Here is a 14,518-nt window from a genome sequence, read left to right as displayed (position 1 = left end):
GGGATTATGAGTTTTAGTACTGCTGGGATTATCCATAGGTGGGTAAATACTGGGAGGTACCCATAGGTGTGAGTACTTCCCCTACCCTGGGGCAGGTAATTTGCATGACAATGTAAGGAGGGAAGAGAAGCTAGCTGCTTGAGCTGCGGCTATCTCTCCCTTGCACTCTTGCTCTTTGCCACCACCATGAAAGGTTGTTTTCTTCTCTGTGCTGCTCTGCGTTGGACCCAGCTGAGTATGGACTGAAGCCTCCGGTAACTGTGAGCTAAATAAACCTTTCCTTCCTTCATTGTGAGTGTCGGGTATTTGTCCCAGCAACGAGAGAAGAGTAACTAAGACACCAAGCAACACACAGTCCTTTGTGTAAGGAAGACGGCCTTGGAAACCTAGATGGGCTGTGAGTGCTGCTGGGGAAAGTGTGGCAGGAAGCCCACAACCTGAGCTCATGGCCACGTCTTACTTGTATGCCTCGGGGGTGGCGCTGTCATGAAATGAAATGTTTTGCATGATAAAAATGTAAGCATCGCAGAAACACACACACACACATACACACACATGCGCGCACACGACATGAAACTTTTTTTTTCCGTTTTTAGGGAAGGTTCTACAGGGTATTCAGGGTCTCACTACTAGATCGGACTCGTTGTGATTCTCCTGTTTACAGCCTCCCAAGAGCTGGGATTACAGGCCTGCGCCACCATGCCCAGTCTCAATCACTGTCTCCAGAGGCGGGGCTGACATGGCAGGCCTGGGGATGGAATCCTAGACCCCTGCGCCTGCTTGCAGGCTCTTTAATCTGCTGAGCTATTTGGCCACCCCAAGGTGAAACTTTCAAATGCCAGCATTCAAACTCCAGCTCCATGCTGCTCCGCCGTCCAGCCCATCAAAGGTTGTGCACACTGTCAGTGGTGGCTCCCACTGCCTGGGGTCAGAGATGAACCGAGATGAGCGCCCTCTACTTGGACCTTTGCGGCAAGGCCTCGCAAATGCCTGCTCTCATGAAAGCCGTGCAGGACAAAATAAAAGACATTTCCAAATAAAAAATAAAATAAATTTAAAAAGTTAAAAAAAAAAAAAAAAAGACATTTCCTAACATGTGCAAGTTGCTGGACGTGCAACTTGAAACATCGCGGACAGGACTGATGCTCTGTAAGGTATTATTGGCTTCACGGTGGCTCTACATGCTTCCACACACACAGCACTGGTGAGCGCTGCCCGAGCTTGCCCTCTTTCCCTAATGCATGCTGACTTTTTTCAACTCCAGCATAATAATGAAATTGAATGATAATTTAAAATGACTCAGAAACTCTGAGCCCATGAGAACTGCCGTCAGTTGGCCCGTGACATAAGGAAGAGCACACCGGCAGCAGCCTCCAGGTGACAACTGTCAGGGCTGCTCCTCACCTGCTGGAGACTCCTCTAACGAGTGCCAGCCAGCACCTTGGCATCACTAAAGTGCAGCCACATGACTGGCAAGCAATGAATACTGGCCAATGAACTTCTACTAAAGCAATTAAACCAGGTAATTAAAACAAACTGGTAAAATATATTATGCCTTTATTCCCGTATCTGAAATTTAATTCAAAAGGAATGGAAACAAAAGAATGGGAATAAAGAAAATAAATTAAGATTTACTGAAGACTTGATATACACGGTAATATACGAACTTACTGTTTCTGTTTGGGTTTGCTTGTTCTGAGTGCTGGAAATTAAACCCAGGGCCGTGCACTGAGCCATAGCCCTACCATAAATGCCTTTTCAAAATTTTTTTGGGGGGTGACACTGGGGATCAAACTCTGTAACCCTGAGCTTGCCAGGGAGGTACTTAAACCACTGAGCTATCTCCCTGGCCCCTACATGCCCTTTCTTAAAAGTTAGTAAGAGACTTTAACACATACTGATTGTCAGCTGCCTTAGAAAATTATACGAAAGCTTAAACTGAAGCCAGCATCCTGTTTCACATTACCACCCTAGCAAAGTAGAGCAGCAAAGGGAGGCGCTCATCCATTCAGCAGAGGGCTGCAGCCCACGTGCTACCCTGGGTTCCATCCTAGCCGCTGGGGCCAGTACCACTGTGCAACCCAGGCGGACACCTCCTTTCTGTGGGGAGCTCACACCCAAGCATGGGGGACATGAACAGAAACCAAGTCAGTCATCGAGAGCCTAGTAGAGGGTATGCTGCAGAGGACAATGGTGACATTGGCGAGTGGAAGGGAGTGGTTCTGGGGTAGCCAGGGAAGAGGTGACGGAGAAGCCCCTCCAGCAGACGCGAGGGGGCCTGGAGAAGCAGGCGCTGCGTTCACGCAGGCTGCCGGGGCAGGGACCGCGTCAGCACGACTCCCAGAGGCCACTGCAAAAAATGAGCGAAAAGATGACAGCCACTTCAGCCACAGTCCTAACACTGCCAACAAACAGGGCTCCGGAGGCCCTTGGAGCTAGAACAAGACCCGCCAACCGGCTGCCAGCGTAACGAGTAAGGAAAGTCAATTAACTGGCCTTGGTCAAGCAGCTAGGATGGAGTCGCCGTTCTCTGCAACAGGACAGACCGTGAACACAGGCCACAGCCGGACACACGGTCTTGATTGCCTCGTAGCCCCACAGGGTGCTGAGCAGTCAAGGTTGACGTGTGAGTCTAGAATTCAAAGGAGAAGCCGGACTGGCAAAGCAGGATTGCAACATGTCGGTAAAACATGACATTTAAAGCCACAGAACTAGGAGAATATCAAGGGAACGTGTGAGTTTAGAGACAGAGAAAGGAGGGCAGGCCTGGTCCCAAGTGATGCACCACTGGGCTCCGACACGTGAGGAAAACCCAGAATGACAGAATGAAACAGAGGAACAAGCACAAGAACAACCCGAGACAGCGGGCGAGCAGGCTGACCGTCTGCAACAGTACGCAAGCCGAAAACCAAAGCTGAGCCCTAGAGTTAGCCAATGTGTGGAGGTCACTGCCAGGCATGGTGGCTCACGCCTGTAATCCCAGCACTCGGGAGGCTAAGGCAGGAAGATCACTCTGATTTCAAGGCCAGCCTCAACTACACAGCAAGACCCTACCTGAAAAAATAAGGACATTTTTTCAAAAGGAGGTTATAGCAATCTTCAAAACATTTGTTTTGATGACCAAGTAAAAAAACAGATCTGACTGCAATAGATTTAAGACAATGAAAATATTATAAATAGTGATAAAGATGCCATCCAGCCATGCAGAATTGGAATCATCAGAATTTGTCATTTTTTAAAATCTGACTTCTAGTCTCCACAATTGATTTGTCCATGATGATGTGACATGAGGAGAAAGACAGGCAGTGGGAAAGGAACTCAGTATGTGCGGAGCCACGCGGTGGTGTGCAAGCCCCTTGACACGAGAGTGAGCTCCAGCCCCAGAGCACAAACCCTGCCGCTGCAGCGGCAGCAGTCGGCCAGCAGCCACTTCAGGAGAGGACGCCCAGGCAGGACTCGGTCTTGGCGCTGGTCGTTGACACAGGGTCCCTCTAAGTTGCCCAGGCTGGCCTCAATGTTGTGGTGCTCCTGCCTCAGCCCGTACAGGTGCAGGGTTTACAGGCGGGTGCTGCCGGGCCCTCCTTTAGGAAAGGCGGAGCCACATACCTTTAGACCTCAGATGAATTCAGGGGAGAATCTCAGTAGGGAAAACTCATTTTTACTACATGTTTTGAAATGAAAACACACACACACACACACACACACACTGAACAAATCCATCAGTGAAACTGCTGAACGACCCTAGGCACATTAGGAACTCACACCACGCTCTGTCGCTTTGAGCAGCAGTCTTCTGGGGTCATACGCAGTGGTCACCTGCCATACCGGCCAACGGGAATGTCAGCAGAGAGCAGGTCTGGGGGTGCCGGACCGTGCGGGAACCACCTGAGACCCAAGAGGACCTGCACTCCTTGGGGGAGGACGAGGTCAGAGCACAAGGCCATGTTTTCTGACTCTAGGACTACTTGGGCCTCTAGAAGCAAAAAAACATTGAATGTTTGTTGTTTCCTCAGTATTGAGATACTCACCTTACTTGAACCTCCACTGCCTATCTGCTTTAATATGGAGTAAATTCTTCCTTTAACCGAAATGCATTCATTTGAGGTTCCTGCAATCTAAAAACCAAAATACACACAAGTTCAAAGAATATGCCTCAGTAAACCGTCTGCAGCTCAGACAGCAAGGCGTGCCCAAATGTCTTTGAGACACGCAATACTATTTTTAAAACTTGCTCAGCAAACTTAATTGAAGAAATAAACTTATTAAATCAACATAGAGATAAACTTCTAAGGTCTCCTTTCTCTGGAGACCATGGACATGGATAGAATATTTAAGAAACTAACAGTTAAAATCCACCCACAAACTCACAAACCTTTCTCTTTCTGTTCCTTACAGCTCTTACATACAGAAATGCATAGCGAGAACTGTACTCTGGCATCGTCCCCGGAAGGAAGCAACTTCTGAGGTGCTGAGAGCTCCGGCTAGCCCCCAGCGCACTCCTCTTCCCCCGTTTTCCTCCCCTCCCTTCAGCCCCTTTCCCTCCTTCTTTACTAAGCTGTTTCCTTTTATCCTTTTCTCATTTTCCTCTTTTCCCTTCCTTCCTTCCCCCCTCCCACTCCCCAGTTCTCATAATTAGAGCATAAAGGCCTTACAGGAGTCCAGAGAAAACTTCAGCAAAAGCAAAGGCTGCCTGCCGCCCAGATACGAGGCTAATTTGATGAATTTACCTCTTTCAGAATTGTGCGTGGATATAGGTCTTGCTATATCTTGGTCTTAACCATCCAGCAGAAAAGTATAAAAACGAGGTATATAAAGTAAATCCAGTTAATACGATGAGCTGTAAAAGGCTCAAGTCAATAACTTCTGAGGATAACCCACTAATACTATAGACTGCTAGACAGTGTTAGATTGTTTAGTTGAATTCAAACACCTATAGTATTTAGATGCCAATAGAATATTCACCTCTGACAGGACAAATAAAAATTAAAATAAAAAAAAGATACAAAGGAAAGATAATTTTGTATTTATGTATACAAAATAGGATAAATTTACAGCTACTTTTGCTTAACTCAATGAGAAGAAAGAGGTGTACTAACAGTGTTTGGACAGAATATCCTGTCTGCTTCTTGTATTATGGATAACCACTAAGAAGATAACAATGTACAGTATATTGACTATCAAAACTGTCCTATTAATCAGCTGTGAAACTGTCTCACTCATATTTATTTCTCAATTTAAAAATATATTTTAAAAAACCCACAGAATTGTGTGTGGAGCGTATCACACAAGGTTGTGCCCATCCCGCTTATTTAATATGGACTTGCAGCTTTCTTTGCTCAATTAGTGCTGACTGCTGACAATGTTAAAATCTGGGTCAGTGGAAAGTTTGCGGACGATGGCTAGTGCTGCTACACCGCCCTCCAGGCCCCGCAGGCTTTCATTCTACAACTCCTCTGATCACATCAGCACAGACATTAGGTTAAGTATTTCTACTGACCCTCATTTTCGGGGTCCCCTCCCTCTCCCTCTCATTCCTTCTCCATTTCCCCAGCACTCTGTCACTGAAGCACAGGTCCAGTCCAGGATTCTACTTTTCTAGCCTCTAGGGTCAAAAGATGCTGTTGAGTCTGTTCTTCCTTAAACTCCCAACAATGCTTGGGAAAGAAGGCAGTGGGACCTCCTTACCCCAGCTGCTGATAGCTCTCGGAGTAAAAGTTGTAGCTCATCATAATTCAACACCAGGAAGGTCCACTTTCTGCACAGGATCACCCCCTACCCCAGTACTCTCTTCTCTGAGGCCAGAGCTTTCAAAATGCAAAGCAGATACCTTTATTCTCTTGCTTTAATCTTGACCACGGCTTCCTGTCCCCATTAGGGTAGAGCCCCGCAGGTCCATCAGAACCCTGACACCAGCCTGCTCCACACCCCAGCCGTGCCCTGCCTGGCCTCTGCCCTTCCCTTCTGGACACTGCCTCCTCTAGAAAGTGCCCCAAGCTCCTCTTATTGTCACCTCAGACTTGTCTTCCAGATTCTGACCTAAACAGCGCCTGGCACAAGTAGCAGCTAAATTAGTCTGTTCTGAATTAAACTAGATCACCTCTTTTTACTGTATAATAATAGTGTCTCAAAATCTCTTTCCATAGGAAAAAGTAACCTATCAGCTAACTTGGGAATTTGTTTTTCTCAATTGTGGCAAAATACATATAATGTGAAATTTACCATTTTCAAGTACAATCCACTGGCAGGGATGCCCATGTCACTGGGCAACCACCACCATCCACTCCCAAGTTCTTATTATCAGCAAAACTCCACGCCCAGCAGGCAGCAACTCCCTCTTCCTCCCTCCCCAGAATCATAACCACCTCTCCGATTCCCATCAAGTAGCTTTTGCTGTTTTAAATAACAATTTCTGCCAACACTTATGAAGTGCTATGCTCTTAAGGGTACATATATTAACTAATACAATCTTCACAACTATCTTGTGATAGGAGCTTTTCGCCCCTTTTATGGACAAGGAAATGGGCACTCAGAGCCCATATAACTTGGGGTGAGGGGACACAGCTGGCTAGTGGTGAGGCTAAGACCGGCTGCCTACAGGCTGTCTCTGTCACTGCACACCAATTCTAGGGACTGCTGTCAAGAGGGGCGAGTGTTTTTCTCAGATAGTAATGCAGCTGCCTCACCAAAGTATTCATTTTTCAGTCCACAGCAGCTCCTCTTCTTGCTGCTTTGAGAATCTTGAAGCTATACCCCTCCAAATGAATTCTTTATGAATGAACAAGTGAAATGGAGCTGGTCACAAAAAGCTGAACTTAAAAGGTAAGCAGAACAAAAAGTAAACTCAGCTATATATGAGAAATTTTCTTCCACTCTTCAGACTGGACCCCAAGGCCCTGTGAAGAACAGCGCCTTTAACTTCTGCAGTAACTACAGATAGGCTCCACTTTGCCATGCGGACCTTCCTGGGGTCATCGAAAATTCTTTTTTTTTTTTTTTTTTTCATCGAAAATTCTTAAGACCTTTCCTAACAATTAGATACCTTTTGGAAAAAGGTCTATTTGTCTGTCTGACTGCACATAACCCAGGCCATCACAAGCAAAGCTTTCGAACCTGTAGGTTCTGCAGAGGAGTGACGGGAGCTTGCTGCTGCTGCTGCTGCTGCTGCTGGAAGCAGGCGAATCGGCTGAAAGGGGTCGATGACGGGCATCCTGGGGGAAAGTCATTCTTGACCACTGGAGTCCTAAAACTAGGAAAGAATGTTTCATCCTTAATTCAAAATACTAAATTAAAAAAACAAAACAAAAAACCAAGATTCTAATCGAGCGTTCATGTGTTTAGAAAAGAAAAGGCTGACAAACTTAAAAGCACTAGAGCTGTTATTGATTTATTCTAGTTACGTCACCATTGAAAATTTTATTTTAGGAAATTCTTCATGAAGGTTATTTTGAGTCACCAGACAAGAAATCCTTCCTACTAAAATAAGATGGTATTTAACATATGGAGTTAGCATTAACTCACAAGACTAAGTTCAGACCTGCTTGTGATTGAGCAAAGGTTCTAGGAGTGTTTTCGTACAACAATGCTCTACAACCTGCTAAAAGTACCCAAAAGCCAGTCGCACCGCAGGAGTCTGGCCCAACGTGTTCGCTGCTCAGCACATATCGCGCCCTGCTTCTCCCCTGCCTCATACCCAGGGCCTTGTCTGTTCTGTGTCAACAGCAGCACCTGGCTCACAGGATGTGTCTGTAAAAATTAACCATAACCTAACATCACGACAAACATCCACACCATTATCCTAGTTAGCAATCATTCTTTAAAATATTCCACATAGAGGCTGGGGAGATAGCTCAGTGGCATAAGCACCTGCCTGGCAAGTGCAGGGACCCAGGTTCAACCCCCAGTACCACACGCTGTGCTAGCCCTGGAACCCTAGGTGTGCTGAGCCAGCCACCAAAACAGCATGGTGGGGCACGCCTGTAATCCCAGCACTGGGGAGGCTGAGACAAGAGGATCGCTATGAGCACCAACTGTGTAGTGAGACCCTATTTCAAAAAAAATTCCACACAGAGCAAAATAAGGCGATATGTATCAAAACTGTACAGAATAAACTGCTATGGAAGAAGGCCAGCTCTAGTGAAGATAAACGCTATAGCAAGGAAACAGACAGCCAAAGACATTAAGGAATTCAATGGTCACCTAAGTCATTAAACATATACTAAAAATAGAGCCACCAGCTGAAGATGATGTCCCTTGCCCCTTCGTCTCTGGACCACCCCTCGCCTCCTGAGGAGCGCTGAACGCTCCAGTCTCTTCACTCATCCCTTGCTGCTGTACAGGTCTTATAGCTTCGAATATCTTCAGAGCTATGTGGCCTATATACACCTAGCACCTTCCAAAAAAAAAAAAATCACATTCCAATCAACTTCTCAAGACAGTATTTATCCATTCACTATCACCTGCAGGAAGGCTGACCCTCCTTTAAAACATCTCTAAGAGTGTCAGCCAGATAGTTTGGGCAGACAGATAGGTCAGCAGACTAAACACCTATTTAGGCAGCGCACAGGACCGGGATTTGATCCCCATGTGCTGTGCTGGCCCTGCCCCTGGGGTGCACTGAGACAGCAATTGAGACTGGGCATGGTGACACATGCCTATAATTCCAGTGCCTGAGAGGCTGAGAACAGGAGGATTACTACGAGTCTGATCTGTATAGTGAGACCCTGCAGACCCTGTACTAAATACATAAAAGAAATAAAGTATCTCCAAGAAAGGCACTGTCTCACTCTTCTCTGGTTGTTGAAACAACATACCCGACATCCAAAATTAAGGAAAGAAAGGTTTAGTTAGCTCAAGTTAGTGGAGGTTTTAGTCGGTTCTCAGCTGGCTCCAAGGCAGAGCGGCACAAGGCACAGAGCAGCCGCTCACAGCAACAGCGGAGAGCAGCTCTGGCAGCTAGCAGCCTCCCCGCTCCTCACACTGTAATGCAGATTCCCTGCCCAGGGCGGGTGTAGCACCCACACCCACAGTAATCAGTTACAGACCCCAGAAGCCGCCCCACTACTGCAGGAGGCTTTGGGCAGACACCTAGACACAAGCAGGTATCCACAGGGCAAATGCAAGATTATCAAGGCTTGCTTCCTTGGAAAATTTACAGGCTGTAAATACAAATGTGACAATACTACATTCATAATAATCCCTCATAAGATTGTCATCCTTTGTAATATCCTACATAATATTATCATGACTCCTTTCCCCTTCATGTTCTACAGATGAAAGATACAATGCTGAGAACATAACAATTTGCGAAGATCCAGCCCCAGCCCCATCTGGCCCAAGTCCACCTTGTTCCTACTTTACCACCCGAGTCCCGAGCCAGTCGGCGAAGCCACTACCATCGCATGTAGTCATCCAGGGTGCTGCTACCCGGCGTCTGACACACAAGCTTTGGGTCGACCCATCTAGGTGCCGATAAGGGCGGTGAGTGCCTTGAAACTGCAAAGACAGGCTGCTCAGCAGCCGTGTGTTTCTGCTAAAAAAGAAAAAATTCAGCACATCATAACTGAGAATTTTTAAACTAGTAACCTGTTCAGAAATTTAACAAGCACTGTAAGTCTCAAAGAAAATGACAGCAAATATGAAAAATGAAGCCATTCTAAAACAGAGAAGCATATGTATTTTAGACTTTACAATTTTTCACTACTAGATTTTCATCACACAGTTTACCTCACTCCTCATGACAGTATGTTATAAAGGTATTTGTTGTTTTGTTTGTTTTTCCCTGGTGTTTTGAGACCTGGCCTTGTTTTGTTTTTGGCGGAACTGGGGATTGAACTCAGGCCCTTGCACTTGCCAGGCAAGTGCTTATTCTACTAAGCTATCTCCCCAGCCCCACAAATTTTTAATGGAACTCTTTTACTCTGAACTTTCAAAACTACCATTTTATTCAGAAGGATTTTGAGTGAACGGAAGATATACAAAACTGTTTAACAAGACTTGACATCCAAGGCTTAGCAACCTCCCCCCAAAACCTCAGAGCTTTTGTAATAGGTGTTGAGATTTTCATAATACAAAACAGTAGAGGAGGGGCTCACCCAGTGGTAGAACATATGCTTAGCATGTGGGAGGACCTGGGTTCAAACCCAGCACCAAAACCAAACAAACAAAAACCAAGAGATAAGTACTAGTGATTTAGCCAAGAACAGAAGGGTAACTAACACTAAAAAGCCTATCTTTTTGTTCTCTCTTATTTGACAGACGAATCCCAAGAATGATGAAGGGACGCCCTTGACAGCTAGGATTCGAAAACAACAGCTAACGGCAGCATCTGTGCTTACCCAAGGCCTACAGCTGTTCTCCTTCCTTAAGGCTGTTCTCCACAGGTGCAAAGCTGCAACAGGGCCACTGAGCCTGCAAACCCTTTCCCTGAAGTGTACCGCCCCTACTCCACAGCATCTCAGACAAACAACATACCATAGTTTCCTAGAAAATATGTAGTCATTAAGTGCTCCACTGTCGACAGAGGTTCACACGGGACAGCTTCACTTACCAGTATTTCTGGTTAGAGTAAAATGATTTTTCTACTAGTGTCAGCCCTTACTGGGCTCCTGAGAACCTCGATGATCAATCTCTTCTACTTTGCACGCTGCAGTCATCCTAAGTCTTGAAGATCACTAACACATCTCTTTTGTTGGATACACTTAAGACTTCCTCCTGCGTGTGCGCGAGTGTGTGCGTGCGTGCGCGCCCAGACACAATAGGGTTAGTGGTGAGGATGTGTCTGAGAAGCTGCTGTAGTGAGACTACTGAGCAATAAAACCAGAAAAGATAGTGATCAGACATTGGGAGGTCTGCATTTAAGTTTTTGTAGGTCCGGAATGAGGGGTGGTTAAAGTTAAATTAAGAACAGGCATGAGAGGAAGAAATCATGAATTCAAAGGCCGACTGTAGGACTTGTGATACAGAGCTGTAGAAGCTGGCAAAACCAAGAACTGCTGTGGGCTTTCGCGGCCCAGGGCCTAACAGCTACAACGCATGGTGGAGTCAGTCGATTTTCAGAAGCGACAGCAATGCGAAAGGAATACGATTATGAAGCTACAAAGCGGATCCTCAGCAGAGCAGGCCTTCAGCGAGCAAGAGAAACAGGCTGGGCGGAGCAGAGGGCTTCACGGGCACGAAGCAAGTGAGGAGGGACATGAAAACAGCCACCCTGGAGAGCATCGCCGGAGGAGCAGCAGCCCCAAGGGACTGGCTAGCATGCTTTTTCTCCAAGTGTACTATCTAGCGGTACTCGGCAAGTGAACTGCTGTCACACTTCACAGTACTTTTACACTCACTCTATCGGTCCATAGTCCCAGCCCCTGGCAATCGCTAGTCCACCTTCCATTTCTATGATTTGCTTATTATGAACATTTTACATAAGCAAGATCATAAAATATATACAATTTCTGCATTGTGGTTAACTTTGCACTTTTTAAAGTTTCGTCCATATTGTAGCACGATCAATACTTTACTACTTCCCTGGTGAGCAACATTCCATTGTAAGAATGTATCATATAACCACCAGTCGATAGTATTCCTACCTTCAGCAATTATGAAAATGCTACTGAGAACATACATGCACACACAACCCTCTGGTTACTGCTCTGAAGTCCTGCTATGACGGTTTCCAGAGCGACTACACCGATGGTGTTGGCAGGACCCTAAAATACTTCTCAGCCTCAACCCTCACTACCGCTCTGTTTTAGTTGCTGCCCCCCAGTGGGTACGAGGTGCCGACCACTGTGGCTTTGCTTCCTGTCTCCCGGATGACCCTGCCCTTTGGAGTGTGTGTGTAGAGCTCAAGCCCAGGGCCTTTCACATGCTGAGCATGCATTCCACCACTGTGCTGTGCCAGCGGCCCCGATGAATGGCTTTAAGTCCTTTTGCCAGCCTGCTGGGTCTACAACTCTAGGAAGAGGAAAGGAAGGAGGCCATAGTGAACATGACCCATGAGGCCGACCATCAGGCTCCTTTTCACCTAGCACCTCACCACCCAGATCAGGGGTCCGGGAAATCTGGGGGAGGGAGCAGTCCTCGGGGCACGTTCAGGGGTCTGGATGATTCACAGTACTTCATAGGACATGAGGAGCACACTGGCTTTTCCATTTTTATTTTCTTAGGAGTACACACTGGAGTCTTCCAGAGACTAAATGAAATGTAACAAACATAGATTAAATGTAGAAGTAGATAAAAAGAACTGTCTTCTATGAAGCCAACTATTAAAAAGATTCACAAAAATGATACAATGCTGCCACTTTTCTTACTGTATCTATTTTAAGAAAACACTTTTTTTTTTGGCTGGATGCGCTGACACATCCATATAATCCCATTACTCTAGGAGGCTAAGGTAAGAGGGCCAGGACTCTGAGCCCAGCTTGAGCAATTTGGCAACAGCTTGAGCAATTTGGCAACAGCAATTTGACAACAGTTTCAAGGTTTAAAACAACGTTTTAATTAAAAAACAAAAAATAGGGCTGGGGTTGCAGTGAGTTTGAGTGCCACTCTGGCAAAAAGAAACAATTCTCCCATTGTACTTATATTCACGCATAACACATTTACACTGATTATTTTCAACCAACAAACACTTTTTAGATTTCTGGGCTTTGGTTTTAGTTTCTAATAAACAAATAATATATCCTACATAGACCCAAGTTCTCTAGAGCTCCTGGTGAAGAAGGTAAAGGGATCTAGAAAGCCCAATGTGTGAGAACCACCAAGTTAGAGCCCCAGGCTTCTGGCCTCGTGCCTCCTTTCACTGCAGTCGCTGAAGGGAGCAGGCCAGGAGAGCCTAACCATGGACACACTGAGGGCTCTCCAGCGGCTTACCGGATTGGCCGTTCTGCACGGCCACGGGGCGTGACCAACGCAACAGTTAAGTTGGCGGCACAGCGGCACAGGCCTCTGATCCCAGCACTCCAGGAGGCAGGGGCAGAAAGATCACAAGCCTGAGCTCAGCCTGGGCATCTTGGCCGCTGAGGGAGACCCTCTCCTAAAAATGAAAATATACTAAAGGGCTAGGACTATAGCAAAGGCCTAGGTTCAGTTGCAGTGCTGCAAACAAATAAACAGCAAAATGCCACAAATTTACATATACTGCCTGGTATTTATTGCTCCCCTTTGTCTATCAGGATGACCATAGAGAACCAGTGATGTAACATACTGCCGCAGACACCAGCACATCGTCTTCTGTCACGGACTGGACAATGCACAACTTAGACTTTGCAGGACTGTGGTTTCCACGGCAACTGTTCGACTTTGATTAAGAAGTAGCTTCACCAGACCCAGTCCTAGCCCAGGCCCAGTGAGTGTGTGGGAGAGCTTACGGCTACCCTGCGCCAGTGGGACCTACTACTGATCCCAGCCCAGGCGCAGCGTGGGTAAGACCCTCTCCCACCCCCTTGGGACACCCACCACCACTCCACAACACCGCCCCCACCCTGCCTGACCAGTAGGAATTTCTGCTGCGTTCCGGGGACCCCCAGACCCAGTTGTAGACTAGTCCTGGTGAGTGTGTGGGAGAGTTGCCTCTCCCCCCTACTCCACCTTCTCGCCTCCAGGCTCAGCTCAGGCCGGGCATATGGGCCTGGGATGAAACCCTATAGTTGCAATCCCTGCAGAGAGTGTAGAGGATAGAACCACGCTAGTCCAGGAGCAGAACATCTTGCCAGAGGGGTGCAACAGGTTCACTCCCCAGGGCAGCAGCAGGAAGGAGCTGAGCACAGCAGCCAGACCCAAGCCATACACAGCTGGATAAATCCAAACTTTGTACATCTGAACCTGAACTTCAGTACGTGCTAAGGTTATAACTGCAACAAAGATCTACAAAAAAGGTCAGAAGACAGTGCTACACAAAATTACAACGGGAAGGAACAAAATGCAGTCTCAGAACCCAAGCCCACCTGTAACAGTTGCGGAGGACACTAACACAGAACAAATTGGGAATCACACAGCTGAAAGCAATGAATCAGCGGCTTCTGAAATAAAGAGCTGCAAAAACGTATAGAAAAACTCAGATTGGAAATAAAAAAAGAAATCCCTGAATTAATAACATCTGCACTAAACAAGCAAATGCAGAAACATATGGAGGAAACCCAATGCCCACCCAGAACAAGTGCAGAGGACACTAGCTCGGCATAAATGCATGAATTAATAGTGTTGATAACAAATAAGCAACAGCAGAAAGTTATAGAGGAACTCAGAGTGCAATTCTTTTCTGAAATAAAAAAAGAATTCTCAGAACTCAGCATCTGAAGTAAACATGCAACTACGGAAACATAAGGAGGAAACCCAATCTGAAAAAAACACTGCAGTAAAAGAATTTACAACTGCTTCTAAAGAAGACATTGATAAAAAAATAGAGATTAGAAAAATGACAGATTCCTTAATGAGCAATACAGGAAAGAAATAGATCGCATGAAGCAGAGTCAAAGAGATATAGAGGAAATGAAACTCTCAATCACAAGCTTGCAAAACCGTTTAA

The 14,518-nt window shown here is 46.3% G+C and overlaps 1 protein-coding gene across 1 annotated transcript in view; it reads right to left on the bottom strand.

The window, feature by feature from the left end:
• Positions 1-14,518, bottom strand: part of Ttk (TTK protein kinase) — a 53,781-nt gene that overhangs the window by 13,559 nt on the left and 25,704 nt on the right. Inside the window, exons 12-14 of the mRNA XM_023718717.1 lie at positions 9,393-9,529; positions 7,111-7,246; positions 4,029-4,115 (exon numbers count right to left, since the gene is read on the bottom strand). Coding sequence (XP_023574485.1) covers positions 4,029-4,115; positions 7,111-7,246; positions 9,393-9,529 — 360 coding nt within the window. The remainder of the gene's footprint in view (positions 1-4,028; positions 4,116-7,110; positions 7,247-9,392; positions 9,530-14,518) is intronic.

The sequence above is a fragment of the Octodon degus genome, unplaced genomic scaffold (genome assembly GCF_000260255.1).
Source record: "Octodon degus isolate 3935 unplaced genomic scaffold, OctDeg1.0 scaffold00061, whole genome shotgun sequence".
Taxonomy (NCBI): Eukaryota; Metazoa; Chordata; class Mammalia; order Rodentia; family Octodontidae; genus Octodon; species Octodon degus.
This window is presented reverse-complemented; position numbering and strand designations above follow the sequence as displayed.